The following is a 24850-nucleotide window of genomic DNA, read 5'->3' on the forward strand; positions in this document are numbered from 1 at the left end:
ATGGAACAGAGCAACGTTGGCGAAATCAACACATCCGTCAGAAAAAAGAAAAGAAGTTAGATATACGATACTACGATAACCTCATTAATAATACATCATTATACCGCAAACCAAGACTTCGATTCTTTGTGGAAATATTTTGTCGTTTTACATGTGACCCATTTCCGTCAGCCGTGAAAAGAGAACAGGAAAGGACTGATGCTTTGCAAGCTCGAAACCACTTCTCGTCTCTACTGCTGATCTGAATAACCTATTAGGCACAGCCGCAACGGGCACTTCCTCGACCGTGTGGATTTCAGCATGTCGCCACGAAAATCCTCGTTCACCTTCAATGTTTCCAGATATTTTTTCAGAGCCACTCCTTAATTTGTTCACTAACCGAGAGCGTTCAAGCAAAGAGGTAACTCTAGTTCACAGTAGACGTTCGCGGGTGAAAAAACGCTGATTTCCTGATCCAAAATAGAAATTGAATAATTGCTCGTCGTTTTCTATTCAAACTATTGAACGTTTGAAATTGTGTTTTATTTTTGGACGTGGGGCTGCAATTCCCCAAGTTGAAAATGTTTCCCATTTCAAAGAGACGGGCGCTGCTTGGACTTTTGTTTTCTTTTTTGGCCGTTCAGATTGTTCAAGCTGCTGTAGACTTACGACTACTCCCCAAAGTAGAAAAGAACGAGCAGGTGAATGAAGAAGGATCGATTGAACAAATAGGAATCGAAATTGAGAGAGTGGGACCAGCTGATGACCCAATGGAAGGATCCAACGTCACTTTAATCTGCAGTTATTTCGCATTATCCTCAACCCTCGAGTCAATAGATCCACCAACATGGTACTTTTACGGAAATGGAAAAGCGACATGGCACAAGTTTTCATTCAATTCCTTAAAGGAACCAAACGCAGGCATATAACACTATACATGCTATAAGAAGACTGACACTGATTTTTAAATTTCTTTCTATTTGCAAATCTCGCCTATCGTCGCAGATATTAGAAACGAAATTGAAAGGACGACAAACGGATTAAAAAAGTGCAAATTGCACTTGATCAACGTAACCCTAAATATCCCATACACCAAATTCAAATGCGCGTATGGCGCCGAGAATTCGACAGCAGTCAAAGAGATTTCTTTAGCTATTAAAGGTGAATATTTGATGAATTCAAATAATAAAAGATGCCAAGTCCTATGCTTACATTTAAAAAAAAATAATAATATTAACGGATTTCTTTTCTTTTCATAGAAATCAACAACGACCCAGTGTCTAATTCAATTTCCCTAAAAAAAGGTGTCGGCCAAAATTTGATCTGCAATCGATTGTCGCAATATGTTCCCATTCATTGGCTCAAGGTGAAATCTTTCATTTTCTTCTCTTACGCGGTATTTTCAGGTTGGCAATTCAATTGGTATTCTAACATCTAGGATGGCATGGCATACTCCGACTCGGTCTATGAAAACGAAACCGCGTCTATTGCGCAACTGCAAGGAAAAGAAACGGAGAAGGGATTCTACGAATGTCGATGGAAAAACAGCAAAGGAGAGCAAAGAAACAAGTTATTCACAGTCAACAGTCAAGAAAAAGATACACACACCATCATCATATCTGCATCTTTCATCGGATTACTTGCAGTCGGATTGGGAATCGGAATTAAAGTTTATCTCGACAAAGTAAAAGATTTTGACTGATTCTAATGATGAAGCACACACAAAACTCAAATCATTTTAAAGAGAACCGTAGAAAGACAACTTGAAAAAAGGCTGAATGGAGATCCGAGTAAGATCGACCCGGATGTGTCAATGGAATTTCAAACGGAATTCCTGCCTTACGACAAGAAATGGGAGTTTCCAAGGAAACGGCTCAAACTCGGTTTGTTGTTCATCACCATTGAATTAATTTAACGACAGAAAATAATTAAAAGTCAAATTAAAAGGTCAAGAACTGGGATCCGGTTATTTCGGTCGAGTTGTCAAAGCTGAGGCCGTGGGCATGAAAGACTCGGATGAAACTATTACAACAGTCGCCGTTAAAATGATGAAACCAACAGCCAATTCAAACGACGCATTAGATGCTCTTATTAGGGAATTAAAAATTATGATTTATTTAGGATCGCACTTAAATATTGTTAATTTGATGGGGGCCTGTACCAAAACCCTCGTCAAAGGTAAAAATCACCATCATTAAACAGATGAAACAAAATAAATTAAAAAAAAAAGTTGTTGTCACTTGCAGAAGAAATTCTGGTCATCATCGACTTCTGCCGATTCGGAAATTTAAAATCTTATTTAATTGAACACCGGAACAAATTCATCAACCAGTTGACCGCATTAAGTGATTTTCTACCTGGGGACGAAACGGTGGAAATCAACACACCAGCTAAGTAATAGATGAAACAGTGAACGACAGCCACTTGTTTATTCTATTCCTTTCAATATTTAAAGTCCCTCGGTTTCAAATGATTTTACCGAGCATCCGCTGTCTGTCGACAATGAAGTTCCGGGACGTGAGTTTACGCAGAATTATTTTCCCATCAACTGCGTCATATTCACATGGCTTTTATCGATTAAAAAACTGAAGGATCGGAAAATTATGTTGACAATCAGCCCGAATCAGAACAGGCCAGTAATAACGCAGAAGATTCGAAAGCAATTGCCAATCAAATAATAAAAACGAGCGACTTGATTTCCTGGTCATTACAAATCGCTCGAGGGATGGAATTCTTGGCCAGCAAGAAGGTCAAAGACGCAATCTCACCTAAAATGCAATTATTTAATCCAAATGTCCCGTCCCCTAACAGGTTCTACACGGCGATTTGGCCGCCCGCAATGTCCTTTTGGCCGATCACGGAGTCGTCAAAGTGGCCGATTTCGGAATGGCCAGGCAAATGAAGGATTACGATTACCAGAAAACGGGAGAGGTAAATAAGGCGACAGTCAAAACGTTATTTTCTTAATTACTAATTTTATGTTTTAATGATGTAGGAGTTGATGCCAATCAAGTGGATGGCCATCGAGTCCCTGACGGATAAAATCTTTTCTAGTCAATCGGATGTCTGGTCTTACGGGGTGGTTTTGTGGGAAATCTTTTCCCTCGGCAAAGTTCCATATCCAGGTGGGAAATCAATCAATTGAAATTGCCATAAAAATGAATGACTAGCGTTAAATAATTCTAATTTCAGGAATGGATAATGGTTGGGCGCTTGTAAGAGACATTCAAAACGGACACCGAATGGAAAAACCGGAATATTCTCCCAATTTCTTTGGAGATATTACGAAAAAATGTTGGCACATAAATCCAAAGGAGAGGCCAACTTTCTCCCAACTGGCAGAGATGGTGGAAAAATACATCGAGTCACTTGTCGGCTTGGATTATTTAAATATAAATAGACTAGAACGCGAAAATGATTTAATCGGTGTGACAGTCTAACGTAATTCACCATTCCAACCCTGAACCAATCCAACATGAATAAATTTCGTTCAATAATCTGTAATTTAAAAAACTGCCATCTTCTTTTTCCAAAGAACAACTTCTATCTTTTCATTGCCTCGCAAAGGAAATTGCTAAACGGGAACACCACAATCGCCGCATTGCACAAGAAAAATTGCGTTTTCGATCAGAGTGGCGAGACCAAAACCTTCACTATTACTACAAAGAAATAAAACTGCACATACCTCATATTAGAATTAAAGAATCAAGGCCGATTTCATAACGTCCATTCTTCTCCGCGGTGATGAGGGCGGTGTCGCTCGACGCACCGGAATCAGTTTGTGGGTTTGAAAAGCAATGGCATCCAAACAAACAGCAGAAGGGAATAAATCCTACAAGGATAGCGATCAGCGCACAATATAAACTTGAGTAATTTTTCATAATTGAAGAGTATCCAAGTTACCAGAAGAAGGGCCTTGAGTTTCCCGTGACTGGTGAGAATGGCGGTGACATGCTTCTATACCAATACCATCGATGAAATCGCATTAAGCGGTTGAAGTGGCGACAGTGGACATGTATAAGTCCGGAGAACAGGCTACCTAAAGGTGGTGAGGCTGATCCAATTGTCTAAAGGATTAAGATAATAGATGATGTGAAAGATGTCAAGTGCCAAAATCGAAAAACAGTAGTCGGTCTCGACTGAAGGAAAATGTGAAAGGAGAAGTAACATATCATCATTATAGAAACTGCTACCATCACTATTGCCAAAATTAGTCTTTACCCATTCCAATTGGCAGTAGAGAATGCAAAGGGCATGAAGATAATCCGATTTGTATTAGATAGATCAATACCTTATGCAAACTGGGTAAAAAAAGAGGCTTTGATCAGGCTTAGGACTCGTAACCAAATTTAAAAGGGAGATTTGAAACGGCAACCAAATTTAGATTCGTTTGAGAAATAAAAGCAATTTTGGGGGGGAAATGATACCCCCCCCCCCTTATAACAGAGTAACACTAAGTTCACGGGGCAAGATGCCCTGCATCGTTACGTTCTTGATAGCTTCAACTGCTTTCGAAAAACCCACTAAATGATCTTGTAAGGCAAAACATTCCTGATTTCTTCTAACAAATATCTTTGCTGCATGTCAAAAAAATCATTTGACGTGAACACATGTAAAGCGCTTACTGACATAATCTGTCAGTAGCATCTACCAGAAGACTGGCCCAGCCCCTCAGCTGCACTAGCATCGAAATATCTTGCATGACGGTAACAAAAAAGTTACGCAATCAAAATCAAGTTGAGCCAGAGGTGATGTTATCAAATACAGCCTATAATGTAATAAATGGATGTTCACGATAAATATGTCTTACTTCATTTCTGAAATCCCAGTCTTTCTAAAGCGACGATCCTTTTTCCTGGTGCTCTTCAGCGAAAAGCATCACCGTACGAACGTATTGTAGCGATCGCTGCAGATCGCTAGCTGCTGCCGCCTGAAGAGGAGACCAAATTTAAACTTTTCTACGGTCAAAATTTCAAATTCCTACAAGTACCACGTGGAATTTCATCTAGTAGAAAATATATATAAATTCGTATTTGGAATTTTGGACATCAAAAATTATAATACAGGAAACAACTGCAGTTGAACGTGAACAGTGGAACCAAGTTACCAAACTGTAAGTGACACATTTTGTTTAGATTATTGCTAGGAAAAGGTGATGGGATCTTCAGATTCAAAAATTATAGGAAAATTCCAGGGCAATCCAGATGAAATGAAGCAGAGGAGTCCTACACAAATGAAAATATACAAACAAATGTAAAAGAAACTCTACTGATCTCGCTCACCTTTGAAAATAAAGTAATAGAGCACTATATGTGGAAACTTTCGATTGGTGATTTTCATTCTGTTTATACATTTTCACAATTCTGTGAATGTAAAAAAATACTTAGGTTATTTTCACATATAATACTTTCGAATATTTGTCAAGCAGACTCAAGTTATTGGGCATTGACTTTAACTTAAAGATTTTAATTGACAACTGCAACTGAGCACTTAACAAGAGCCAACACGATTATTCACTAATGATGTGCATCACAAAACTTAATTGCACTTACCATCATGCAAATTTTTCGGTTTCTGGGGTTCGTTTAGAGTTTAGACACGTTTTTTTATTCAATTTTAAAAGACCAACTTGCTTTGTTTCCTGTTTTGCTGTATTGATTTCTTGATAACTAACGAAAAATGACAAAGAAAATTAAGAATCCATTTCAACCACAACCGTAGAGCTGTAGAGCACAAGTAGGCTACAAGAAATCAATTGAATGAAAAAGCAACAGGCAGGCAGCGCGGCAGCCATTTTTTCCAATAGGCCATCTATCGTTGGAAGTAACAGTTGCTGCATAATTTGAATCTGAATGCGGGAACGGAAACAACGCGTAACTTTTCCAGTCATTAATCACCAGTCACGAGTGTCAGTGACCCTTAATAGTTGGGTGGGGGGACGAGAAATGGCACTACAAACTTGCCATAGAATAGTCTTTGCAGATCTTGTCATTGATGCGACTGTGGCCAACGCTTCTGCACTGAATCCAGCGAAAACTATACGGAATGGACGGCTCCGATACTGGCACAAGCGAGCATTGAGGCGACAGCGAGTGGACAAGGCGGCATAAAAATTGCCATTCGATCACCATTTTGTACTCCTTGGGACTTGAAAACGTTTGACACTTCCATGATGGTCAGCAATAAATTGGAATTCAAAATTTGTTATGATGCTTATATCCAACCCGCGCGTATTAGGTGATCCGCTCCTCTTTTTATCCGCTAGCCTTTTTTCTTGGTACGGTACATAAATTGCGTATCGAACAAACTTACTGAAAGAACCAGGCAATTCTTAACTATTGGCAATTTGCCACATGCGCAATTAATCCGCCTGTGCTGGAAGGAGAAAAAATTGTCGGGACTCACGGCCATTAAAATGTGTGGCATTCAAAATTTATCTTATCTGCTCTAGCTTGTTTTATTTTATTTGATTGGTATATTGCGTTTTAAAGATTCGTGAACTTGTTTTATACGCAGGATATACGCCAAGCAACGACCTTGGCGGAACTATCAAATAACACTATTTTTCTATCTTTCATCTCTCGAGGACTAAAATTGGCGAAAACGGAAAAACCCTTGGAAAAACCCAATTCAAATGAGTTTGCCTTCGTATTTTTGTGGACCAATGATATTACGATTGATATCGCAGCTTGAAATCACATAAATTCGTTAAATTCATCACAAAAAAAAAATCGTTTTATTTAAAAAAAAAAACAAATAAAAATAAAAATGTGAATTTCGCCAGAATATTAAATTACATTTCTGTAGTCTTCCACTCGATGCTGGACTTTTATCGCGCACACGATAAATAAATAAATAAACCCAGTCGAATGAGTTCGTCCAACTTTTCTGTACGAATGCTCAGTAATTCTTGAGTTCCCGTTCAGTTTAAACGTCAAAGTGTCGATAAAACCAACGGAAATGGCAACTACACCGATGAAGTGCATCCTCGTCATATTTTTGATTGCCGTTTGCTGTAATTCCCAACCGGACAACCCCGGTGGTTCTTCTTCTTGGGCGAAACTGCAAATCTCACCGGACACGCTAAGTTCTATGGAGTACGGCAACTTTCTCGTTGAAATTTACGAACACGCCAATAATCACAAGGCAACGACAACATCCGGTGAGAAAAAATATTTCTATTCCCCCATTGCGCTGCTGGACCACAAAAGTGCCGTTAGTACATACAACAGAGTAACGAAACAGCCAGAGATGAGATTTCGTGTGGAAATGTGGAACGACAAAGTCCAGAATGAAGTCGTGAAACATTTAAACAAATCTATCGGTCAAGAAATACAATCCGATAAAGTGAGAGTCATTCCCTTGGAAAAGGTCATTCTCGTCAGCAAAAGAGCCACAGTGGATTATTCGCTGTATCCAGAGTGGACGAATTATGACAAGAGCAAAACTCTGCGACTTTCTCTATCGTGTTATGACCAGAAAATCTGCGACGAACTCGCTAATGAAATGCGATCCGACCCCGAACAATTTGACCATTTCAAACTTCTTTACAGTTTGTCATCGCAGACGTCGCAAACCAAAAGGACGACCATCAGTATCGACAGCGTCACTTCCGGTCAAATGGTCTCGACTCTTTTGCAGAAATTTGAAGACAAAAAAGAAATTTTTCTGACGGCCAACGACGAGAAAAAAATGTTGGCGGAAACGGCCACCAACATTCGAATATGACACATTTGACGACTCCGAGGTCGGGTCGCCTGATACGGAATCTCAAATTTTAAATATTTTAAAGGATTTGTTAGTCTCTTCCAGGACGACCATCAAAGAGCAAAGCGACAAAATGTGGGACTCTGTTTTCTGGAATGACGACAATTACCGGCCGGACAAGACGACGAAAACTTTAAATGAAATCATTAAAAAACTGGACAAGGAAACCCAAAAGAAATTGGCGAATATGTTTCAAAAATCGGAGAAACAAGCGGAAATAAGAGAAAAATTAACTTCGAGTAATAAAGGCGCGGAGAAAAGACGAGAGGAACAAACTCGTCGCGAAAATCAATCGAAAGATGCAAATGAAAAGGAAATGAGAAGATCACAAGCAACTCATCAAGAACAATTTAGTCGCAATCAAACTCGCGATGACAAATCGACAACCAGCAGAGATGACACTGATATCACCGTCGATGGCGTCGGCTCTGATGACGGCGTTAAAATTGCGACCAATAATAGTCACACGCACAATACCGATCAGCAAAATGAGAGGAAGGAAAATGCAAAGAAAAATTCAGATGAATATGACAGGAAAATGGACAACAAAGAAAGAATCCAACACAATTACGACTCAAACAGTTGGGCTAACGCGGACAGAATCAGTTCAACAATTTCAGGGAAATTGTCAAACGATTCCGATAGTTCCCGGCGAGTCGAAATTGTAAAGGAAGACGTGGAAAAATTATTACAAGAAAGTAGAAATCACGTCCAATGGGACGGAGAAAAATTCGTGCCCAAACCGATGCAACTGAGCAGAATCAATTTATCAAAATTTCGTGATACTCAATCGTTTCAGGATCGCAACGTTCGTGTCCGTTACACAACCGCTGAACTATCGGCGCCAATCAAATTTGTAGAACACGCAGAACTGACTGTCACCGACGAATGGAACAATTTAAAGGAGGAACTTAAAGGTTTTTTTAATAAATTTTGCAAAATAAATTTATTAAATTATAAATTTATTATTGGAATTGAATTTCAGCCACTACTGAACTCTTAACTACAACTGTGAACGACTTGGTGAAGACGAATACCGAACTGAGAAATGCGAAGAACGATTTAACTAATGAATTAAAAGGTATTTTAACTTATTTACCGTACTATGATTTGGCGGAAACTGCATTTAGATGTTGTTTTGTGCAGGGACTAAAAAGGAGTTGGAGAAAACAAAGGCCAACGTCAATAATTTATCTGCCCAATTAAATGGTATTTAATCGCTGTACTGGAAAAATTTTTATAAGAAATTTTTTTCAAGTCACCAAATTCAAAATAATTTTTATTATTGCAATCTACAATCTCATAATGCCTTAAAATATTCCATTTGATTGTGTTTTTATTTATACAGAGACTAAAAAGGAGTTGGTGAAAACGAGGGCTGATGTAACCAAAAACCTCGATGGTTTATCTTCAAAATTAAAGGGTATTTTACCTTTATTTATATAAAAAGTCAGATCAAATCTGAAAGCAAAAACCTTTTCAATAAATTTAGCGACCGAGAAAGAATTGGCAGAGACAAAAATAACGGCCGGGAATATTTCAACTGAGCTCAAAAGTAAATCTCAATACGAATATTGAACGAAATTGAGAAAAATTGTATCAATTAAATTTTGTTTTCTTTGATTGTGTAGTGAATTCAAACCAATTACGTCAAGATCTAAAAGTCACTGAAGAAAAACTTAAAAGAGATCTGAGAGGTACAAGTTAACTGTTTAAAATCCTATTTGCAATTCTTTACATTTTAATTGAATGAAATGGTTCAGCAACCTCAAATGATTTGGAAACTGCAAAAACAAATTTGGCCTCAACGAGAACGGAATTGAACAGCACCAAGTCAGCCGTTTCGGATTTGACAACCAAATTAAATGGTAAAATTGAATAATTAAACATTTTTATTTCTAAGACAGAAAAGAAAAATTTTCTTTTTGAAAGCCCGAACGAGTGAAATAGTTGACATTGGTCAAATGCCAACCTCGTGTGCGGATCTGCAGCGAATGGGATATAAACTGAGCGGATTCTTTTCCGTAAAAGGAACGAAAAAGATAGAAATGATTTATTGTGACTTTTATCCTAATCAAAATGGTACGACGTCGTGTTTTAATTTCATTTGTTCATCTAAATTCATCTAAATCTTTATTTTTTATACAGACAAACAGAAATGGATCGGATACGCCGACGTCAAATCGACGCCCGTCCATTTCTACGTCCAGAGAAATTCTTCATTTAACACAACGAAAACTCCAATTCCGTTCGAGTTGGCGTTGGCGAACGAGGGAAATGCCATGGATTTGACGTCGGGGAAATTCACGGCACTGCGACCGGGAATTTATTTTTTCTCTTTCGCGGGAGTGGCGCGTCTTAAATCTTCATCTTCTTATGTTGATTTTTATTCTTATCTTTATTTGAATGGGAATCTAATCGGGTCGAGTAATGTTTACGAGGATAACGTCCCCGTCAATCAATATAGTCCAATGTCTTTGCATTCGACGCTCAACTTGAAAACAGGCGATCAAGTCTGGGTGGCGTTTTCTTATTCTGGTGGTTCATCCTCGTATTTGTATGACAACAGTGCCCACTACACCCATTTCACGGGTTTCATGTTGGAGGAGGAAATTGTGGCGTCCCTTTGAGGTTTCGGGTTCAACATCCAAAATTCGCAAAATGAACGTCGACACGAAAATTTGGGGAAGGGAATTTTAAGGGGAAAGGGTAATAAACTCATTCGACTCTAATTCATTAAGGGATAAGAATTTCTTTACCAAAATTGAACTGTGGATGTAATTACTTTGACTGAATACACAAGCAAAGTTTGAATTTTCTACCTCCAAAACTCTAGACGTTACAAACAAAAAAACAAATTTTGATTGCCAGATTGACAAAAAGTGGGAGGCCTTGAAATGGGAGAAAGTTCATTCGCCTCTAATTCAACTACGGATCGGGATTTTAAAATAATTCTTTTACTGATGAATTAACATTTCAGTTGTGCACTAGCTCGTCAAGAAAAATTTGCTTTTCTATCTCTAAAAATAAGGGCAGGAGACGTGAAAAACTCATTTTGATTGTCAGATATAAAAATGAATTTAATTTTTAAATTTTTAAATTTCGTTTGAAAACAACACGAAAACGAAGCGTCTACACATCTCGTTTATCTATAGTAAAGGTTTTCCACTATTGTAATTTGATTTCAATTCATTTAAATTATTTCCTTCTCAAGGTCACGGCCGATGGGAGAAAAAAATAGGGGAAGATAATTCAATCAACTCAAATTCGTTTAGGGATTGGGGATTTTTTAACGAAAATTTGACTGTGGATGCAAATCACTTACTTTATACACACACCAACTTTGAATTTTCTATCTGGAAAAATGTAGACGCATCAGAGAGAAAACCGATTTTAATTGCCAGATTTATAAAAGGCGCGTCAGACTAGAAAATTCATTCACCTCTAATTCATTAACGGATCAGAATTTTCACAAAATTTTTTAACCGATGAATTCGCATTTCAATTTTTCATTCGTGCAGAAAAATTCGCGTGTCTATCGCTAAAAACAAGGGCAGGGATCGTGAAAAACTCGATTGGATTGCCAGATTTAAAAAATTGATTTAATTTTTAATTTAAAAATTCCCTTGAAATCAACACGAATGCGTCTACACGTCTCGTTTATCTTTAAACGGGCTTCTCATTATTTAATTATATTAAAATTATTTATTTTCACTTCAATTATTTTCTCACGGACGCATCAGGATTTCACAAAGGGGAGGATTTTCGATCGACTCCAAATTCGTCAAGAGATGGGAATTCCTTTACGAAAATTTTACCGGAAAACAAATAAATATTTTTACTCAGAAATTTAAAAATTTCAATCTGTAAAAATGTGGACGCGACCCGTAAAAAACCAATTTCAATTTTGATTTACAAAAGGCGCGTCACACTACAAATGGGAGAAAATTTATGTTCGCGTCTAATTCATTTAGGTTAAGATATTTTTCACATTTACATTCTCATTATAGTAGTGCATGGCTGAGCGCAAATTCACGCGTCTATCTGCAAAATCAAGAGCATGGGATTGCATTTGATTAGCCCCCCCCCCAAAAAAAAATCAAATTTGATTGCCGATCGCAGCTTCAAATCAATCAAAAAATTAACGCTGAAACGCTTTTATTTTTGAAAAATCAAACAGAAATAATCTAGACAAAGAAAACTGTGAATTTCAGAGTATCCCTATGGCCCGTTTCTTAGGCCGGCGAATTGTGCGACAACACTAAATCGCTATCCGGGTCGCTATCGAAAATGCATCAGCGTATAGCGGTATTCAGGGGGGCATTTCTTTCGCCAAAAATTGGCAATACATGGAACTTACACAAACTAATTTTCAAGTTTATATCTGCAAAAATTTAGGCGTGGTACAAGTCAAAACGAAAAAAGATTAATTGGTTGTGCAGCGCAGCACAAAATTCCAGCGTCTATCACAAAATCAAGGGCGGGAAACTTGTTTTGATTGCCAAATTTACGCCCCCTCGAAAAAAGGGACTTTAAAAATTTGTTTGCCCATCTCATTTTGTAATCACATCAAATCAACACGAAAATGAAACGCACAAGTTCCCTGCATATCTCGTTTACCTAAAGAAAAAGTCATTCACTTTTTCGTTTCGAATTTAAAAAACAAGCACAAAACAAGCAGTGATTTTTAGAGACAGTTACGCCAGAACAAATAATAAATAATAGCAACTGCCTTTTCAAAAAATGAGAGTCCAACATGACAACTGAAATTTCATGTCGTGTCAGTTAATTAAACTATTGCTAATGCATCCACGACCACTGCAAGTCATCGTATGGCTAATGGCAAAGTCAACAGTTTCGAATTCCTCGAGTTTTTGCACCTTACACAGACACAATCTCCGCGATTAACCAATTAGTAAGTCACAAATGGAATTGGAAGTCACAACCCTCGTGGAACTTTCGTCCGGTAATAAAAATATGAAAAAAAGTTCTTACTTGTTGCCTCCACTTTGATGACGTTCATTTGGCATTCCTTTTCAACTTAGGTTGATTTCGTGGCTCGTGGCTCTAGTGATGATAGGTAGTTTCAGTAGTCTCAGTCGGTAGCTAGTCAGTGACGTGAAAGGATGTCCTTGAAATCTCGACACGATGCAAAGATGCAATGTGGATCCCAAGACGAGAAAGACAAACGATCCTACTTTATTAAAGCTGCAACTGCACACTTCTTCGATTCAGATTCAGAGCACCGCTTGTATGTATCAGCAGATCTTCTTTCGGCGTACTGGATTAATCCTGCTTGTGGCATTGGCATCAATAGAAGACTATTAAAAAACACATAAAACAAAATTAAGATGGGAATTTAGTTTAAATAAATATTTGTAAGTCTAACAAAGATGCATCTGTTACGGACGTGGCTATATTTCAGATGGGTAAACGTTTGTGATGGAAGAAGATTTTTTCAGCCAGAATTACTCGATATTCCTTATTGATGTTATAGCTGTTTTCAAAGAGAGGTTCACCTGTAGACTTGATCCTTAGCCACAGGTTTTACCAAAATAAGATGAGTTTAATGTGGTAAGATATCAAATTTTGGAATTATAATAGCCCAGCTAGCCTACTTACTTCCTGCAATCAATATTGTGTGCAGGAAAAATTTAAACGTTTTCTCCCTTCAGGCAAAGAGAAATGATAAACCTTGTTCAGAGTTCAGACATGTAAAGTAGATTAACAGAGTCAACACTTTAAAGAGATTACCTTGAAAAACGAAATCCCGATCTTTAAAGATATAATTTTCAGTGCTCGAAACCATTCGTATATGTTTTCAAAAAAGAACAATCCATGTTTCATTTTTGGCACTATTTTCGTATTTTGATCTGGGAATCTTGGGTTGTTTCATTATTTCTTTGGTTTTACTCTTACAGCTTTGTTTAACCACTTGTAGGGGACGGGACACACGTGGATAACACAAGCACTACCCACTACGACTACGACTAGGCAGTCGAGTAACACACGAAAGCTTGTTTTTTTATGCAAATGTTCATTTTTCAAACAATTTAATGACTGGTGAAAGTTAATAAAGCTTCGGCTTATCGAGTTATCGTGAGTTGACATCCTCACCGTCTGTGGCCTAAGTCTAAGTGAGTTTTTAATTTTTAGCTGCCGTTCCAACTTTCGACAAAGTTTTCTGCAGACGAAGTTCCGTGCGAAGTTGCGAACCGGGAAGGGGGAAGCGCTGCTGCCAATTTTGGCGATTCTTGACGGCGCCCATTTGAATGAAAATTTCAGATTTAGCGGATTTAGGAAGATGTTATATATGATGATGATTGATTAATACTGATTACCAAGTACACAAACACATTTTGTGGTGGACTTGGAAGCTAAGATTTTTCTAAGCTTTTCATCTGTGAAAATCGTATTTAAACTCGGTGGAGAAAAACAAACTAGGTTAAAAATTGAGACTGAGGAGTTTCTCTTTCTAATTTCAATATCCACATTTATAAAGCCTTACATATTTCTCAATCATAGATAAATCTGAACAAAAATATACGACGATAACGGAATTTATCAGCAGGTCAAATCTGGACTATAATACGGCCGTTAATGTGTTTCAATCCTCATTTCTACTTTCTGCTGCTGGTGTGTTGTTACTTGTTAGTGTTTGTTTTATGGTGTTTCCAAGCCGGCCTGTGAAATTATTACGTGAGAGTGTAATAAATTTTTATTATTTTTTTTTTTATTTTAAGAATCAAAAGAAGCAGATTTTTCCTAACATGTTAATTTAGAATGAGAAATTAATTCTTGATTCTGATTCGGCCTTAAGTTAAAAATGCCAGGTTACAAACTTTATTATTTCGATGTCCGAGGACGTGGCGAACTTTGTCGGCTAATTTTGCACTGCGCCGGTGTTCCATTCGAGGATTTCCGCGATATTGATTATTTCAAAGACTGGCCTACGATTAAAACCAGTAATTTAAATATTTAACACCCGACGCTCACGTATAGAGCTGCAGCCTTTATCGACATTTTCAGGAATGCCATTTGGACAAGTTCCCGTGTTAGAAGTGGATGGAGTAAAAATGTTGGCTCAGTCGATGACAATCGCTCGCTACTTGGCCCGCCGACATGGACTGGCCGGTCAAAACGACTGGGAACAGAGTCAAGCTGACATGTATTGCGATTGCGTCTATGATTTGCATAATGGTATTCATTTCACGAAATTTTTATCATAGCGCACCCAGGATAATATTTAATTACTTTTTTTTATAAAAAAAGCAACGGTGGATGCTACGTGGGAAGAAGATCCTGTAAAGCAAAAGGATCTTTTCAATAAAGTCAACCAAGATACAATTCAACCACACTTGGAGAAGGTTGAGCAACACCTTGTCAAGAATGGTAGCGGTCATCTGGTGGGCCAAGGGGTCAGTTCAGTTGATTAATTTCGTAAACTGTGTTCCTTCAATGCTGAACTCTTCTTATTGATATTTAGTTAACTTGGGCTGACATCGCGTACTATGCTTATTTCACGACCCCCATCATGACGCGCTTGGGAGGTGAAGTCCTTACCAAGGCGCCTCATCTCAAGAAACTAATCGAGACGGTCGGCAACAATCCCAACATTCAAAAATACGTCGAGACCCGTCCTGTTACATCTGGATAAATACGCCATATCAGGCCTATTGTTCCCAAATTATCACATCCGCATTATTTCCATACGTCAATGTGATACATTTTAAGATTACAACATTTGGATAAATGAGAGCTTTTTAGCCTTATCATTCAGGTTTTATTTGTGCTATGGTTTTACAGTAGTGAATAAAAGAAGTCAACTACGTGTGACTTTGAAATGTAGGACATTCTTCGGACAGGAGTTAATGGCCGATGCTGGCCATTAACTCATTAAATCTCGTTTTGCATATTCTATGGCGTTAATGCGATATTGATACTATTTATGCAGATGCAATAAACCCTCAAGGTTACATAATTTGATTATCAATTCGAATTGCCTTAATTGTAATGGGACTAGCATGTCCAAAGGGACTGTTACTAACGGAATACATTGGCCGTGTATAGATAAAGGGTAATAGGTAACAACACTATTCAGATAAGACTTTATCCTACGATGTATATAATCCTATAATCCTATTCTTGATTATGACATGTAAATAATGGTCGATAATGGTAAGTTAAACAATCCTGAATATAATATTAAATTCAAATTGTATACAGAGAAAAGTGAAATTTGTTGCCAAGACGTTAATTAAGCACTTTCATTTTCAGACGAGGGATCGACGAATGGGTATTCCCATTTTCTTTTCTTTTGCATAGAGATGAACTGAAGAAGGAGAAAGTCTGGAACAGTTTTATTATTCCCTCGGCGGCCACTATAGCGATACACCGAAATTCGCTGGAAATTTGGACACTCAAATAAATTTGTGTCCCAGTCGGAAGGACAACGATTGAAAATGAAATAAGAAAATTCTACTATATATAAAGCGATTTCAAAAAAGTTAGTTCAGTACTTCCTAGTCCACCATGGCTTCCATACAGGTAAAATTTGGCATCCCCATCAATTATTCCCAGCTCTTTGTTTCAAATATAAGTAAACTAATTCAATTTTATACCTTTTTCTTTTAATAGTTATTGATTCTTGCGGCTGTTGCGTTTTGCACTGTCGTGTGCAGGCCGGCAGAGACGGACGAATCACCTTTAAAACAGCCGATAACTACGGGAACATCTCAGAAAGGGAGTCTATCCGATCCTGAAACTGACGAAGTTGGAATGAAGAATCGCATGTACCAATATGCGCTTGGTCCCCCGCAAGGATTCATTCCGGTTTATTTCATGATGCCTCCACCACCCAATCCCGGTGGAAACAAACAACGAATGCGCCGTCCTTATTACCAGAAGGAAAGAGACCAGCAGCAGAATCCACCAATGGAGAATCCCGATCCAAGTGTTGATTTGGAACAGAATCAAAAGAGTGAAGAAGATAGAACATCCATCGCCAATCCGGAGCCTAGTACTGTTGAATTTCCCGCCGGGGATTCGATTGAATCGAGTCGTCCAATGGATCAGGATCAACCCGAACGAAGCGCCAAGGATTTGGAAAAATTGCAAACCTTTTCTTCTTTGGTCCAACCACCTCGAGCGATCCCCGCAAGAACGAAACGGACTCCACAAAGAGTCCGCAGTTATCTAGACGTCGATGACTACGGTAGAGGAGGCTATGGGCATTACGGTGGTTACGGTGGTTACGGTGGTTATGGCGGCTACGGCGGCTATGGCGGTGGTTACCGTGGTTATCCTTATGGATACGACGACCAAGTCATCGACATTGATATTCAAATTTAAAGTATTTCTTTTTTTGTAAAATATCGGAAACGTGAAATAAAGTTGACCTTAAATTCTATACTTACTTTTTTAGTGTTATTAATTCATTTACGCCTTTGCCGTTTAATTTCTGTCTTTCAAATGCATTATTATATAGAGATCACTTGAACGCTTGGTCACGATAAAATACGTAAAAACAATAAACAGTTTAAAGATACGAAGCTGTATTTTTTATCAGCCATAGTTAAAATTGAGTGGTTCTAATGTTTCGTTCGTTTCAGAAAAAGATAGCCTAAATTGTCCAGTTCACATTCCTGCCTTTGCCCAGTGCAGTGTGTTGGTAGTGTGAAGTGATGTTTCCATAATCAAAAAGGTTACATTAACTCCAATGACTTCCCTGGAAAATTGATTCCGTGATCAGCGTGCAGGTATAATTGCAAGTTTAAAATAAATGAAAGTGAATAAATTTATCACGATTCATTTAAAACACTCGATCATAAGATATGCATAGGTGTATTCATAAGTGTTCAACTTCTATAGGTATACTAGATGAAGAATCAAATTATAACCCTGACGTGATTAATCAAAATGAATCAACCGTAATAAGCTGAAGGTCTATACTTTTAAGTCTGGTGGCTGATTAATTATAGTCAGATGATCTACCAATATACTACTAAAATTAAAAGGGATATATCGTGCGCGGTGGTTAGTTATTCATTGCGCCGATTTTTTCTTCCAGCATCCATCCAATGAAATGGTAGACTGAGCTAAGATACGCTTCTTTCGTCCTGGAAGAAAGCGCCACACAAATTTGATCGCCTGGTTGCAAATCCAGCATAGCCTGGATAGGTACTAATTTAAAACTATCTGTGGCGAGCACTGACCCTCCAAAATTATCATAACTGACTACGCTGTTGTTCAAATAGAGAACGATTTCAAAAAATTGCGAAGCGGAGGATTGGGCTGCTGGCATCGCCGACAAACCGGAGAAGGAAAAGAAATAAGTTCCCGCCCGGCTAACCGTGAAAATGCCTGTTGTTTCATCCATGGCTTCCCCTCTGTTGACCAGCGAATATTTGTATGTTATGGGCACTCCAATTTCGTCAAATTTATTGGATCTTCGTACGTTGAAGAAAGTGGGCGTCGACTTGACGTCAGCGTAGCCAATCAATTTCTGGAATCCTGTCGACATAAAGTGTGAACTTTTATTGTCAAAAGTGACGTCATTTTGATCAACCATCTAAATATAGTATATACCTGTTTTGTCGTTGTATTTATTGAAGTCGCAGAAAACCGTTTCCACCATAGCGGAGCCCATGACTAAATAAATTCCGCTCAGGGAGTGTCCAGTCCGCCAAAGGTCTTCACAGGAGGTCGGCATGACTATCCCCTGTCCGCTGCATTCGAAACTGCCCAACGTGTGGACGCCGGACGACGTTCTCAGTTGAGTCCGACCGAAATTCAGGCCCGTGACGGGCAAAAGGTTTTTTTCTCTAATGACACCTGCCGACATAATTTTCCGAATCAATTTTAGAACTATTATATAGTCGATTTGATATACCAGAGTCGAATAACTGAGATGGAGAGAGAGAATCGCAATTGCATTTGACGTTAGGATCGACACAATTTCCATCGATTCCGCACTGGCAGGTGTGGGTCCCCTCGTCGATGTTTTCAACTCCGGACCAAAAGTATCTGGCGCTTCCGCTTCTGTCGTTCCACCAACTATAGGCGATGTTGTTTAACTCGAGCGGAGCGCTTTTGCAATCGTACTGTATAATGAAACGTACATTATTAAAAAATTGCAAAGATGTTACAGTTAATCTTGCGGGTCGGTTTAATTTACTTGAATGGACTGGTGGCACTCGGCAGAACATTTAGACAAGGCAGTTAATTGCTCCATTGTTGCGTTGTAGTTGATGGTTCGTGAATAACATCCGACACCGGCACAATGGCCCACGTCCACTGGCGATTCGCTGTCGTGTTCGATCACAGTCGATCCTTATTTAATTAAAATTGCATACGAATGTTATTTTAGCTGAAATATCAATGACACAATACCTGTTGTCATGTTACAATAAACGTAGATTGGGGAACCACCGACTCTGTTGCCATCAGGATCGATCCAGTACATTCCGGACGGGAGCGAAGCGTCCGCCAAACGAATTTCGTTACACGTTCTGTAATTGCCGTTGCTGATCGGTCCACTATTCAAGGATTTGTCAATTCCATTTGAGGGCTGACTGGGAGCAGCAGCTGGTGACGCCCTATCGTTTTGCAGAGCTAAAATCAAGAGCTCCTGGTGTTTGACTTTGGTTTCCAGTTGATTGATTTTCGTTGCCTGTTCCTTCCTCATTTTATTCTTGAATTAGAACCAAGCGACAAATAATTAATTGATTTGCATACATATACGAAGAATAAAATGCAATAAAAAAGGAAAAAGATGACTTACGTGTTCCTTGAAATCTTTTATCATTTGGATATTTGTTTTCTCCACTTGAATCACTTTGATTTCAATCTGCTCATACGTTGCCTCAAGGTGACTGAATTTCTTTTCAATTTCCTCATTTGGGCTCATTTGGGCTTTGATTTCCACAAGTTGAACATTTTGGGCTGCGATGATTTCATTCATGTCCTCCAAAGCAAAATTCATCTGCAACTTTGATCAGGAAAAAAAACAAAAAAACAACAACAACAAAACCGACAACAACAATACCGTTTAAAGCGAAAGAGATAATGAGAATCTTTCATTGTTTTGATTATATACTCACGTAATTTTCCACGTATTTGTCCATTTTTTGCTGGGTTCCCCGCAGCGAAGCAGTCAACCAAGCCACGTACAAAACGGTCAACACCTGAGTGATCAGCATTGGGGTCCAAGAAAGATCCATTGCGGCGATTCTTTACCGACTGACTTTACCGGTTCTTAATTCACGATATTTATATGCATTTTATGCAAGCCTAGGCGCATGCATGTACACCTATGATGAATCACGATTGCCGAAATATCATACATGACCGCAAGATAAAAAACACTTATCAGGGATTAGTGCTCATAAAGTCAAGGGGTATTTTACATTTGAAATATTCGAAAAAGACGAAAAAGATTTTTGTAGTTTAAATTGGCGTTGAAAAATTAACTCACCTGTCATATTCTGTAGATTAATATTGAGAAAATTATTGCATTTTGCTAGTTTTATAAATACATTTATCGTTTTTACTTCAAGCGACATATAATATCAGACGCTTTTGTTATTGCGCACATGTTCTTTATCTCGTTGGTTTTTGTATAATTTATTTATTTTTATCTTGTTGATTAAAGCGAGCCGTTTTGCATCACGTAATCAATTGTTGCGCTCAAACTCCAAGAATTTCTCTGCTGTTTTAATATTTCTATAGACATTGAACGTAATTAAATCGACGAGATTTCGGTGCCAATCTCTTCTCGGAAGAAGAAGTTTTAAATCGGAAACATAAACCGAAACGAACTGGATCCAATTCCCTTGTCCCATCGAAATGCGCAAGAATTTTCCGGTTCTTCTTGCAATCAAAGGACAAAATCGAAAAGACGACGATGGAAAACATTTCAGTTGTTGCATAACATCTGCAACAAAGTTATTCCATATAAAAGGAAAGTTCAGTCGCCAAACCATGTTCCATTCACATCATGTCTTCCAAACAGGTAAATCTGCAATCGCCATTCGATTATTATTAATTTGTTAGAATTTTATAATTAAAAGAAAATCATTTTATTCAGGTGTTATTTTTGCTGATCGTTGCGGCTTTTGTAGTTTTCTCCGCGCTGGGCAGGCCGACGGAAATAGTCGATTCGGCGCTGAAAGATAATCCGCCGACTGGCGTCATACGGGTCCGCTTTCCATCGCATTCCGGACTGGAAGAAGTTGAAATTTTCAACCGATTATTAGAACCCTCATCAGGTGGGATGAAAACTGAGCAGCCGAATAATCAAAAGAATCTCCAGAAAGGCATCGGTTTAGAATCAAAGGGAAAAGGTAATAATATAGAATCAAAGATAACTGTAATTTGTATCAAGAATACGAGTTAAATTTGGTAAATTTCTTAGACCAACCGATGGTGGATTCCCTTAACCCGACGCCGGAGCAAAGAGGAAATTTCGAGCCTGGACAGATCGATCCTAATCAAGCGGAAGTCGATGAATCACAACAACAATAACCATATAACTTAATCGAGTATGGAATTTTTTCTTTCTATATTAAAAAAATCCCCTACGACAACCTTTTAAGGGCGGAGTTGATTGCGGTGAGTCACACACGCTCAGATCGAAAATTGTATTGCTGAAAGGCTCTTGGTTGAAAAATAAACAAGGATTTTAGTGTAATCTACTGTTTACGATTATTATTATGTATATGAACGTGTAAAACACGTCTATAGGTCATATCTCTTGGTCAAATGAACACGGTCTTAACCTTTTTACTGAAATCTCTTTTTTTTTTGTCGGCGGTAACGTATAATTGAAAGGTGACATTACAATTGTTATCGCTCTATTCAATTCAAAAGATATTACTCTTTCTTTCCCCTCCAATTGCGTAATATTCCTACTTGTCTTGAATGTACATGTTCATTCATTCATAAGGTAATAAATCTTAATTCAATTCTAAACTCAACTTCCGATCTATTGGGCGTCCCTATTTCTATAAAAGGACGTCCATCATAAAGATCGTCATCCGTAAAATCCACCAACGAAATCGTGTCGTAAGATTTCAATACAACGACGTTGCCATCCGCCATCTTCTTCTTAATTTGCATATCATCAATTTAAACTTTTATTTTGTCCCAAGGGGAAGACCGGCAAGACCCCATAGAATTTGACAGGGCGAGCACAAAAATACCTTCCCTTTATGTATAAATAACGTGTTGCATCATCGTGTGCGACTTGTTTCCGTAGCTGCCATTGCCGATTGTAGAGCAGGTCGACGGTCGAGCTGTTATCACCAATCAACAAAATCAAAGATCAAAGTCGAAAAATGTCCACTCGGAAGTCGTAAGATAATAGATAACAAACAAATAAAATTCTGGCGACCATAGCAGCGAAAAAGTACTTTCGCTCCAAAGGGAATTGTTGATTGCTGAAAACGTTTTAAAAAACTTTGGTTTTGGTTTTTCTTTCTAAGAAAGTCAAATGAAAAAAAGGACCTAAGCAATTCCCTCGATAATTGAAAATTCTTTCGAAAAATCTGGAATCAAATTTGGCGATAGCGGCAATCGACAAAAGTCGAAAAGATGACGATGACAAGTGGACGTCGCTTACGACCCTATATAAAGCTTAGCTCGATTGCACAAGTCTAGCATTCCATCCCTGGCATGATGGCTTATTCCCGACAGGTAAACAAAATTTCATCCAACCGGAACTATGTAACTAGTACTTGAATTCATTAATTTTAATAACTTAAAATAACTAACAACTCTAATTTATTTAAATTACTATTTAATATTATTACGTCATTTCTGATAATTAATGTCTGGCTATTATTTATGCAGATTTTAGTGCTGCTGATAGCAGCTGTCTTATGCAATCACGTGATGGGCAGACCCTCGAAGACCAAGGACGATTGTTCCTTCACCAGACAGAAACCCTCAGTCGGAATATTGCGCATCCGTTATTTCCTGTTTGGTGATGATTTTATCTCTCAAGAGGAGCTGGAACTTTCTGATCTTTTTGATCGGGAACCGACTGCTGGACGAGACAAGATTCCCCCGTCGGGTACGAATGAGCAGATGCGTCCGACAGATCAAAAGGGCCAGCCGAATCAGCCGATGCGCCCGGGCAATCAAAAGGAAAATCAACCGACGACGAAGCCCCCGGTCCCGATTCCAAGACAACCGGAAGGCCAGCAAGTCAATCCACAAAATCAAGAACAACTTCCTGGTAATCCACCAATGGTCGATCCTTCCAAGACCGGTGTCCCATTGCCCGATGAGTCGGTGAACCAACTGGAACAACAGAAAATTCAAAATCCAAATCCGCCGGTGTTTTTGCCTGGACAGTCGACCCAAATGTGGGGACCCATCTCTGAAGACAAGGATCGCAATCAGGAACCGTTGGAGCAACTGAATGCGCCCAACATTCTACAACAACCAAAATCCCAGCAAACCCAACAACAGCCCCAACAAAGGCAACCGCAACAACAGCCCCAACAGCAGACCCAACAGCAACCATTCCAACCTGAGCAACAACCTCAACAGCCTCAACAAGAATTACAACCCCAATTCCAACAACAGCCTCAACAGCAAGATCAGCGCCAACAACAACCTCGACAAGAATTTCAACAACTTCAACAACAGCTCCAACAAGGTCAGCCGCAGCAACCTCAACAACAACAACCTCGAGCCACGGAAAGAAGAAATAAACGATGGCAGCCACCTTTCCGTCAAGTTCCTTCCGATTACGACGATTCGTATCCCCGTTACGAGAGGGATTTCCTCTATCCCCGTTCCGGAGGGATTTTCAGACAAGCCGACGACACTCAGCGTTCCTTGGACGGCACAAGGCCAGCGACCAACACCAACACGGACTTGGGCATTCTAGACGACAGGTCCGGCTACCTACGGCCAAGAAACGACGGCGGTGGCGTCGACATCGACTTGAACGTGTGAAAAGAACTTGGATCAGAATTTCGAAAATAATTTCTTACACGTTTGTTTCTTCAATTTTATATCTACTCTTGTTTTTTTTTGTTATTATTCGTTTATCTCGATGTAACGGGTCGTGTTTCAATATACTTCTTGATAGTTGGGATGTCGCCGACGTGTTGAATCAATTTCTTCAAGTGAGGGTGGCTCTCGAGCACTTGGCCGCCCAGATGGTCCATCATCGGAGTGGTAAAATATGCGTAATAAGCGATATCAGCCCAAGTCAGCTAACACAGAAAGATTCATTAGCTTCCTGTCAATTTAATTTGATTCGCAAAATAATTAATTCTTACCGCATTGCCGACCAAAAATCCACTGCCGTTCTTGATCAGGATTTCCTCAATCTTTTTGGCGTGAGGCTGAATCATTTCTTCGTTCACTTTGTCGAATATTTCTTGCTGCTTCTCCGGATCCTTCTCTCGTGCAACGGGTCTCATTCCTGGACAATCACGCAAGACAATTCATTAAATTATTTGACTGGCCGATTAAGACCGAAAATTACCTGCGTGTAAATCGTAAACGCAATCGATAAACATGTCCGCCTGACTTTGCTCCCATTCGTTCTGCCCGGCCAGTTGGTGCTGCCTAGCCAAATAGCGGGCAATAGTGTTGGACTGGGCCAGCAAATTAACTCCGTCCACTTGCAAAACGGGTATCTGTTTAAACGGCATATCTAGTTGAATAATTACAGCGCCAAATCAGATTATTTGAACCACATTACCAATTAAATTTAAGATGGTATATGTACCTTGTTTGATGGCTGGCCAATCGCTGTGTTCAATGCGGTAATCTTCGAACGGGACGTTGGCGCAGCTCAAAATCAACCGGGAAAGTTCCGCTCTTCCTCGTACGTTAAAGTAAATCAGTTTATAATTTGGCATCTTTTCACTTAATTATTTTTTAACAGATGGGATATTGTTTCAAACGAACGCAGTCCTAAGACTGGGCGACTGTGGTTTTGTTGGCTCTCTTCTTATCAACTCGTTATTATTTTAAAAAGATAAAAGTGTATGTGTCTTAGCAACCAAACTTTGGTGTCCGATTTCTATACAACAAAGACCATCAATCACACTGGGATCGGGGCCCTCTAGCGACAGGGAAG

General features: G+C 38.9%; 7 protein-coding genes across 8 annotated transcripts; 5 read left to right on the forward strand and 2 right to left on the reverse strand.

The window, feature by feature from the left end:
- Positions 1–199: 199 nt before the first annotated feature.
- Positions 200–3483, forward strand: LOC124203803 (vascular endothelial growth factor receptor 2-like). Its single transcript, XM_046600658.1, has 13 exons — positions 200–400; positions 624–900; positions 985–1140; positions 1239–1345; positions 1418–1663; positions 1724–1862; positions 1927–2157; positions 2226–2373; positions 2435–2496; positions 2571–2728; positions 2791–2910; positions 2975–3104; positions 3172–3483. The coding sequence occupies exons 1-13, from the start codon at positions 332–334 to the stop codon at positions 3417–3419; spliced, it is 2091 nt and encodes a 696-aa protein (XP_046456614.1). The 5' UTR covers positions 200–331; the 3' UTR covers positions 3420–3483.
- A 4216-nt stretch (positions 3484–7699) lies between these two features.
- LOC124203798 lies at positions 7700–10567 on the forward strand. The gene is made up of 9 exons (XM_046600650.1): positions 7700–8663; positions 8732–8827; positions 8893–8955; positions 9095–9169; positions 9239–9301; positions 9378–9443; positions 9510–9614; positions 9679–9828; positions 9895–10567. Exons 1-9 carry the CDS (start codon positions 7820–7822, stop codon positions 10374–10376), a joined length of 1944 nt encoding a protein of 647 aa, XP_046456606.1. The 5' UTR covers positions 7700–7819; the 3' UTR covers positions 10377–10567.
- A 3801-nt stretch (positions 10568–14368) lies between these two features.
- LOC124203834 (glutathione S-transferase 1-like) lies at positions 14369–15487 on the forward strand. Its single transcript, XM_046600709.1, has 5 exons — positions 14369–14453; positions 14567–14711; positions 14776–14946; positions 15019–15164; positions 15233–15487. Exons 1-5 carry the CDS (start codon positions 14412–14414, stop codon positions 15401–15403), a joined length of 675 nt encoding a protein of 224 aa, XP_046456665.1. The 5' UTR covers positions 14369–14411; the 3' UTR covers positions 15404–15487.
- Positions 15488–17573: 2086 nt separating this feature from the next.
- LOC124203800 lies at positions 17574–20003 on the reverse strand. Of its 2 annotated transcripts, none has more exons than XM_046600654.1 (7): positions 19848–20003; positions 19529–19729; positions 19138–19438; positions 18923–19077; positions 18638–18848; positions 18334–18579; positions 17574–18258 (listed from the first exon to the last, which is right to left on the reverse strand). In XM_046600654.1, exons 1-7 carry the CDS (start codon positions 19965–19967, stop codon positions 17783–17785), a joined length of 1710 nt encoding a protein of 569 aa, XP_046456610.1. In that variant the 5' UTR covers positions 19968–20003; the 3' UTR covers positions 17574–17782. The 2 variants fall into 2 exon arrangements, with proteins under 2 accessions (XP_046456610.1, XP_046456609.1); XM_046600653.1 differs by having other exon boundaries at positions 19529–19735.
- Positions 20004–20620: 617 nt separating this feature from the next.
- Positions 20621–21436, forward strand: LOC124203839. Its single transcript, XM_046600716.1, has 3 exons — positions 20621–20758; positions 20834–21089; positions 21161–21436. The coding sequence occupies exons 1-3, from the start codon at positions 20744–20746 to the stop codon at positions 21268–21270; spliced, it is 381 nt and encodes a 126-aa protein (XP_046456672.1). The 5' UTR covers positions 20621–20743; the 3' UTR covers positions 21271–21436.
- A 971-nt stretch (positions 21437–22407) lies between these two features.
- On the forward strand, positions 22408–23850 carry LOC124203818 (putative mediator of RNA polymerase II transcription subunit 26). Its single transcript, XM_046600682.1, has 2 exons — positions 22408–22440; positions 22597–23850. Exons 1-2 carry the CDS (start codon positions 22420–22422, stop codon positions 23710–23712), a joined length of 1137 nt encoding a protein of 378 aa, XP_046456638.1. The 5' UTR covers positions 22408–22419; the 3' UTR covers positions 23713–23850.
- On the reverse strand, positions 23805–24739 carry LOC124203837 (glutathione S-transferase 1-like). The gene is made up of 4 exons (XM_046600714.1): positions 24497–24739; positions 24251–24421; positions 24042–24187; positions 23805–23975 (listed from the first exon to the last, which is right to left on the reverse strand). The coding sequence occupies exons 1-4, from the start codon at positions 24627–24629 to the stop codon at positions 23805–23807; spliced, it is 621 nt and encodes a 206-aa protein (XP_046456670.1). The 5' UTR covers positions 24630–24739.
- Positions 24740–24850: the final 111 nt, after the last annotated feature.

This window comes from Daphnia pulex, chromosome 10 (assembly GCF_021134715.1).
Source record: "Daphnia pulex isolate KAP4 chromosome 10, ASM2113471v1".
NCBI lineage: Eukaryota > Metazoa > Arthropoda > Branchiopoda > Diplostraca > Daphniidae > Daphnia > Daphnia pulex.

What these genes read in the sequence shown, in the direction of transcription:
- LOC124203803 (XM_046600658.1), top strand. Translation starts at nt 332, where the DNA reads ATGTTTCCAGATATTTTTTCAGAGCCACTCCTTAATTTGTTCACTAAC. An exon ending in GAGAGCGTTCAAGCAAAGAG is followed by an intron (nt 401 to 623) that starts GTAACTCTAGTT and finishes TTGGCCGTTCAG; the next exon opens with ATTGTTCAAGCTGCTGTAGA. An exon ending in AAGGAAACGGCTCAAACTCG is followed by an intron (nt 1,863 to 1,926) that starts GTTTGTTGTTCA and finishes TCAAATTAAAAG; the next exon opens with GTCAAGAACTGGGATCCGGT.
- LOC124203798 (XM_046600650.1), top strand. Translation starts at nt 7,820, where the DNA reads ATGTGGGACTCTGTTTTCTGGAATGACGACAATTACCGGCCGGACAAG. An exon ending in TTTAACTAATGAATTAAAAG is followed by an intron (nt 8,828 to 8,892) that starts GTATTTTAACTT and finishes TGTTTTGTGCAG; the next exon opens with GGACTAAAAAGGAGTTGGAG. An exon ending in CTTTTATCCTAATCAAAATG is followed by an intron (nt 9,829 to 9,894) that starts GTACGACGTCGT and finishes TTTTTTATACAG; the next exon opens with ACAAACAGAAATGGATCGGA.
- LOC124203834 (XM_046600709.1), top strand. Translation starts at nt 14,412, where the DNA reads ATGGTGTTTCCAAGCCGGCCTGTGAAATTATTACGTGAGAGT. An exon ending in TGAAATTATTACGTGAGAGT is followed by an intron (nt 14,454 to 14,566) that starts GTAATAAATTTT and finishes TTCGGCCTTAAG; the next exon opens with TTAAAAATGCCAGGTTACAA. An exon ending in CGTCTATGATTTGCATAATG is followed by an intron (nt 14,947 to 15,018) that starts GTATTCATTTCA and finishes TTATAAAAAAAG; the next exon opens with CAACGGTGGATGCTACGTGG.
- LOC124203800 (XM_046600653.1), bottom strand. Translation starts at nt 19,967, where the DNA reads ATGGATCTTTCTTGGACCCCAATGCTGATCACTCAGGTGTTGACCGTT. An exon ending in ACAAATACGTGGAAAATTAC is followed by an intron (nt 19,736 to 19,847) that starts GTGAGTATATAA and finishes TCCTGATCAAAG; the next exon opens with TTGCAGATGAATTTTGCTTT. An exon ending in AGTGCCACCAGTCCATTCAA is followed by an intron (nt 18,849 to 18,922) that starts GTAAATTAAACC and finishes TTCATTATACAG; the next exon opens with TACGATTGCAAAAGCGCTCC.
- LOC124203839 (XM_046600716.1), top strand. An exon ending in TTTAGAATCAAAGGGAAAAG is followed by an intron (nt 21,090 to 21,160) that starts GTAATAATATAG and finishes TAAATTTCTTAG; the next exon opens with ACCAACCGATGGTGGATTCC.
- LOC124203818 (XM_046600682.1), top strand. Translation starts at nt 22,420, where the DNA reads ATGATGGCTTATTCCCGACAG. An exon ending in TGATGGCTTATTCCCGACAG is followed by an intron (nt 22,441 to 22,596) that starts GTAAACAAAATT and finishes TTATTTATGCAG; the next exon opens with ATTTTAGTGCTGCTGATAGC.
- LOC124203837 (XM_046600714.1), bottom strand. Translation starts at nt 24,629, where the DNA reads ATGCCAAATTATAAACTGATTTACTTTAACGTACGAGGAAGAGCGGAA. An exon ending in TTGGCCAGCCATCAAACAAG is followed by an intron (nt 24,422 to 24,496) that starts GTACATATACCA and finishes TTATTCAACTAG; the next exon opens with ATATGCCGTTTAAACAGATA. An exon ending in CGTTTACGATTTACACGCAG is followed by an intron (nt 24,188 to 24,250) that starts GTAATTTTCGGT and finishes GTGATTGTCCAG; the next exon opens with GAATGAGACCCGTTGCACGA.